The 6,248-nt window shown below is 35.8% G+C and overlaps 1 protein-coding gene across 1 annotated transcript; it reads right to left on the bottom strand.

The window, feature by feature from the left end:
• Positions 1 to 5,046: 5,046 nt before the first annotated feature.
• LOC109217913 lies at positions 5,047 to 5,943 on the bottom strand. Its single transcript, XM_019382212.1, has one exon. It carries the CDS (start codon positions 5,941 to 5,943, stop codon positions 5,047 to 5,049), a length of 897 nt encoding a protein of 298 aa, XP_019237757.1.
• Positions 5,944 to 6,248: the final 305 nt, after the last annotated feature.

Raw genomic sequence — 6,248 nt, forward strand, 5'->3', positions numbered from 1 at the left:
CGACTTGATCACATTTTCATATTCAAACTCCAAAATACATTCAGGTGATATCCATGGTGTTAAAACATACCTGGAAGAAAAAATAAGAATAATGAAGGGTCAGCAATCCGCAAAATAATAACCAACAACAATGCAACAGTGTTAGCAAGCTGAACCCAGTCCAAACTTCAAACCAATTCAAAACAGACTCGAGTCCAATTTATACACCCCAAAATCAAATTGAAACAGGACTCCAAACCCCGATTCAACTCAGGATCAGTCTTTGAAAAACCAAATCAAACCATCTTTAACCCCATGTGAGTCAAGGATAACTTCAGGAAAAGAAAAACCTCAGAAATAAAACCAGAACCCAATGGAACAGTGAATTTCTATGAAATTCTTAGCCGTATTAATTTTCTGTATTTTTACCACCCTCCATTCTTTTTTTGGGTATTCCAGCTGTGTTTTCTGAATGAGGGAAGGGCCTTATTTATAAGGCAAAAGATTTGTTGAGTGCCTTCCAAGGCAAAGAAATGGGAATTCCCCAAAATACCCTTCACAGGGTATCTTTCTTAACAGAAAATGGACAGTTGTCCTGTCCTCATTGGCTTCAGCACCCCTTAATGAATTGTCGCAGATGCGACTTTAGTTCCGCAGAAGCGGGACCGCAGGTGCGGTCCCATGGCCGCAGAAGTGGATTTGCTGGGCAGAAATAAGATATTTCGAGGGTTTGAAATCAAAAGTTAGAAAATCGATTTGGAGCTCGGGTGAGGGAGATATTGGGAGGATTTTGAAGTGGAAATCAGTGGGTAACGATTCCTAATCCCTTTCTAGTTGTATTCCTATAATCTAATCTTAGTTTTGTCATTTAATTTCGGATTTGGAATGAAAAATTGAGGAAAAGTGGAGAAAAGTTCTTAGGCCTAATTTTGGGGTTTTGATCTGGATATTGATGTCGGATTGGAATAATTTTGGTATAAATGAACTCGTGAGAGCATGAGGATTCTGAATTTGTAAATTTTACCCGATTCCGAGACGGTGTCCGAGGGGCGTTTTGGTCATTTTTCCTAATTTCGCATATTAGCTTAGAATTTATTAGTTAAATTAGTTACTTGAAGTGTTATTTACATTATGCAATTACTTTGAATAGATTTGGGCCATTCAGAGTCAGATACTCGTGGCAAGAACGTGGTATAGATTTGATTGAGCTGGTTCGACGTAAGTGGCTTGTCTAACCTTGCGTGGGGGACATCCCCCCCTAGGATTTGGTATTGTTGTTATATGAATGTCGTGTACGTGAGGTGACGAGTGCGTACACGTGCTAATTGTTGGAAATCCATTTTTCATTAAGTAAATTAACTGTCTTTCTTTCTTCTTGAACATTACTTGTATTTTAAGCCTACTGCGTAGATTAGGGAAGCATGCTTAAATGTATCAATTGCCCTATCTGCTTAAACTGTTTATGTGAACTCTGTGCAGCATGTTAGGTTAGAATTACCTGTCCAGTTTGATATTAATTGGTTTGAGTTGATTATCCTTGTGTTGTTGCTGCGTGTTTACATTGGGACTACGGGCAGTTCCCGGTAGATCCCCTTGTCTGTTTATTAGGTACTACGGATGTGATATTCCGGGAGCTCCCCCTGCACCTTTATATTGGAACTACGGGACTGCACCCGGTAGATTCCCCCAGTACTGGGTATTTACATTTGGGACTACGGATCGGGGTTCCGGTAGATCCCCGCTCACTATGAGTTGGACTACGGGTCGGTATCCCGGGAAATCCACTGGATATTTACATTTGGGGGCTACAGGACGGTATCCTGGTTGATCCCCGGTTGTTGGATATTTACATTTGGAGGCTACAGGACGATACCCTGGTAGATCCCCGGTTGCTATCTCTGTGTTGAGCTGTATTCTTTCTGCGATATTTTCTCTGTTGTAATTGTTGTTATTCTTATCATTATACTGTGTTACTTCATACTGTTTCGCTCTTGAATGAAATTGTGGATTATTTCCTTGAGATTGTTCTCTTTTTATTTTGGGACTACGGATGAGTATTCCGTGAGATCCCCTACGCATATATTGATTTTGACTGCAGTGCGGGATACCGAGAGATCCCAGTATATATATTGAGTATAACAAGAGATCCTCGGGATACCAAGAGATCCCCAGTACATATATTAAGGATACCAAGAGATCCTCGGGATACCAAGAGATCCCTAGTACATATATTGAGGATACCAAGAGATTCTCGGGATACCAAGAGATCCCCAGTACATATATTGAGGATACCAAGAGATACTCGGGATACCAAGAGATCCCTAGCAGCACCTGTTGAGGATACTGAGAGATCCCCGAGTATTTACGTTTGGGACTACGGGACGGGATCCCGGGAGATCCCTTGTCGATGTTTCTGCGTACTGAGTGTGTATTTGTCTCTGATTTCTTCTCATTTTCTGATATTGTTTTGATTATGATGTTCCACCTTACACTGTCTTACCCTGCTTTATATTTTATAACCGGTAGGGCCCTGACCTTCCTCGTCACTATCCGACGGAGGTTAGGCTTTGCACTTACTGAGTACCGCTGTGGTGTACTCATGCCCTTTCTGTGCATGTTTTTCATGTGCAGATCCAGGTACTTCGACTCAACCCTACTACCCTTGAGGCGAGGCGATTCTCTAGAGACTTCAAGGTATATCTGCCGCGTCCGCAGACCGAGGAGTCCCTATCTACTCTCTCTTTTAGTTATATCCCTTATGTATTTCTTCTTTTGTTTAGACATTCTGGAGTTAGAACACTTTGTAGTTATTCCACAGCTTGTGATTTCATGAGATTCCGGGTTTTGGGAAATAAGGTTTCAGTTTGAGAGTTTGTACTGTATATGCCGAGCGGCATCTTAAATGTTTCATTCTGTTATTTCGCAGTTTTTGGCTAGTTTTAGTCTGTTGTTTCTTTTCCGCAATTTGTTAGGCTTACCTAGTCGTAGAGACTAGGTGCCGTCACGATAGTTCACGGAGGGCGAACTGGGGTCGTGACAAGTATATTGGAGTCTAATTTTGATTTGTTTCTGTATATTGTACTGGAGTTCTATATATATAATAGAAATGTGTAAAACACGAAAAAAATTTATCCAAAATAATTAGCTGGAATATGATACACATTGCTTTGTATTACGTAATAAATATGGTATTTTATGATTTAACAACTATTTTTATGACGTAACATACAAGTGATTCTAATATAGTTTCCTATAACATTTTCATTATTTCGTCTGAGTTGCAGTACTTTATATAACTATTGGGTACTGTCTTTGATTCATTTTAAAAAAAAAAATTAATTTATATTTTACATTGGGAGTTGTGTTACAGTAATAATTATATTTTCACTCTTTTCATAAAATTGTGATTCATGAATCTTTATGTTTACCTCTGACGTTCAATTTTCCTTCTGTCTTTTCATATACACTGTAGAAGTTTTTTTCTACTATATAAGTAGGCTATGGTTTGTCGATGTATTCACTCAAACGCATCTAGTTTTAATACACAAAACATAAAAAGTAACGAAAAATGGATGTCTTGATCAGAACCATAATTGATGAAATGAAACAAGATATAATAGAAGCATTTGAGATGAAGTTTGAAGAGTTCATAGAGAAGTATGAAAGGGATTTAAGAAGAATCAAGGACAAGCTGGATAGGCTGGAGAGGATTGCGCGAGATGGCTGTTTCGGTGGTTCTGGAGGATATAGTTCCTTTGACAGTGACGATATGGATGATTAGTTTTTTATTTTATGTTCATTTTTGGTGTATAAACCTTTAAACTCCAGTAGATTATACTGGAAGTATCTGGAAGTAGGCTATGTTTTGTGGAAGTATCTGGAAGATGGCTATGTAGTTTTATTTTCTATTAATATAATATGTTTTGTTTAAATCTTTTTCTGCCTTACTTTTTGATAATAATTCCTCTTGAAATTCAAGAAATAACTGAATAGACTAAACTTTTACGGTTAGATATGTGAAAAAATCAAACAATCTCGCATATAGTACTGGAAGCTATATAAGCCAGTATATTATAATGGAGAGAAGTGTAAAATAGTGAAAAATTGGTATCTATAACAATTTACAGGAATTAAATAATTTAAAATTTTGTTTACTGTATATTATTCTGGCGGTATATATTGCGAAACCATAATGTCCAGTATTTTATGCTGGATATGCACAATCCAGATTTTTTACCCTATATTTGACCGATTTATTAATTGAAATAAAGTTGTAAGGATTGGAGATTATATTTTTCATGGTGTGTTTTTAAGTATAATATGTTAGATTTAATAATTTTTCCGATGCAACTCTTGTTGGAGTTATTATTTTGGTTTTTCCCTATAAATTAAGCTACAAATGCTACTTATGAAGCTATATAAGCCAGTATATAATGATGGAGAAGTGTAAAACAGTGCAAAATTTGTATCTAGACCAATTTGCTGGAATTAAATAATTTAAAATATAGTTTCCTCAATATTATGCTGGAGATATATCATGCGAAAGAATAATGTCCAATATTCTATACTGGATTTGAACAATCCAGATTTTTTATCCTAAATTTTAGCGATTTATTTATTAAAATAAAGTTATAAGGATTGGAGATTATAATTTTTTGTTATGTTCTTATATATAATATTTAGGTTTCATAATTTTTGCTCATGCAACTCTAATATAATTAGTTGGATTTCTTATTTTGGTTGCTTCCTGTAAATTATGCTGAAAATGCTACTTATGAAGCTATTTAGGCCAGTATATTATAATGGAGATCTAGTACAATTTGCTCGAATCAAATAATTTAAAATTTTATTTCCTGCATATTATGCTGGTGGTATATCACTTGAAAGTGTAATATCCCGTATTTTGTACTGAATGTGTACAATCTAGATTTTTTTAATATAACTGCAGCAAATCAAGAAACAAAAAAATAAATAGTAATAATATTTTGAAAAACAAGAATACTGAACAAATTATTCGGGATTACAATCAGTTTTTCACATGAGCCTACGCAACCTTATTGTATGTAATCAATCATCCTTTTTCCTGTATTTTCTTGCATAAGGATGAATTATAGCAGAATTTGTGCAATTAGTTCTGTTATGCCCATATCTTTTGCAACGACCACATCTTGGTTCCTTTTTGAATTCTGTGCCGGAAACATGTTGATTCTTCTGTCTTCTTCCTAGCATTACTTTTGCATCTGGAGGCTTAGTGATTTCTGATTTAGTAGTATCTGGTATAACCCATGTTGTTGAATCACCTACCGAATTTACTTGCCCTTCATATGTTTTCAACCAAAAGTCCCTTGTATAATAAGCCGAGCAAAAGGCCGATTTCTTTTGATATATACTTTCAATTGCAACAATTGCATGTTCACAGGGTATCCCATCTAGCTGAAATTCAGAATAATCACATGTTCTTTTGTCTAGATCAACAATAAATTCCATACCCCCTTCTTTGACATTGAATTTGAGTCGATCAATGGGCAATACTCTAAATGTAAAAGCTGGTTTAATTTTTTCTTTTAATGTTGCTTCTTCCCAATTTGATAACTCACGGAATATTCCTTCTGCAGTTGTCCTTCTTTCATAGAACCAGCTTTGCAATTTTTCTTGTATGAAATCCATCATTATTAAAAATGGCAATTCTCTTGCACGTCTCAAAACATTATTCATTGACTCAACAATATTTGTTAATAGCATATCATATCGTTGTCTTGGACAATGTGAATGAGCCCATCTTCCTGGTGGTTCCTCCATCAAATAGTTGAATGTTTTCTTATCAACAACAGCTATTTGGGACATAAAGTCATCAAATTCTGACTGAAGGTACACTCTTGCAGCACTTTGAAACAGGTTTATTACAGTGTTTCTCACTCTTCTTTGCTTTAGATTATTTTCTAAAATGATATATGCAAATACCATGGTATCACTCAGGGAAAACTTTTGCAATTCCAATTGCAATGGCCTTGTGTCGATCTGACAAAAACATTAAATCATTACGAATCCCAATTGCTTTTCTTAATTCTCTGAAATACCATTCATATGATTCGTTATTCTCTGAATCCGCTACCCCAATTGTTGTAGGGAAAATCTGGTTATTTGCATCCTTTGTAACATCCACTAACAGAACACCTCTATATTTATTTTTTAGAAATGTTCCATCAACAGCTATAAGTGGTCTACAATACTTCCACCCAGAAATTGACGCCCCATACATAAAAAACGTG

The sequence above is a fragment of the Nicotiana attenuata genome, unplaced genomic scaffold (assembly GCF_001879085.1).
Source record: "Nicotiana attenuata strain UT unplaced genomic scaffold, NIATTr2, whole genome shotgun sequence".
NCBI classification, from domain to species: Eukaryota; Viridiplantae; Streptophyta; class Magnoliopsida; order Solanales; family Solanaceae; genus Nicotiana; species Nicotiana attenuata.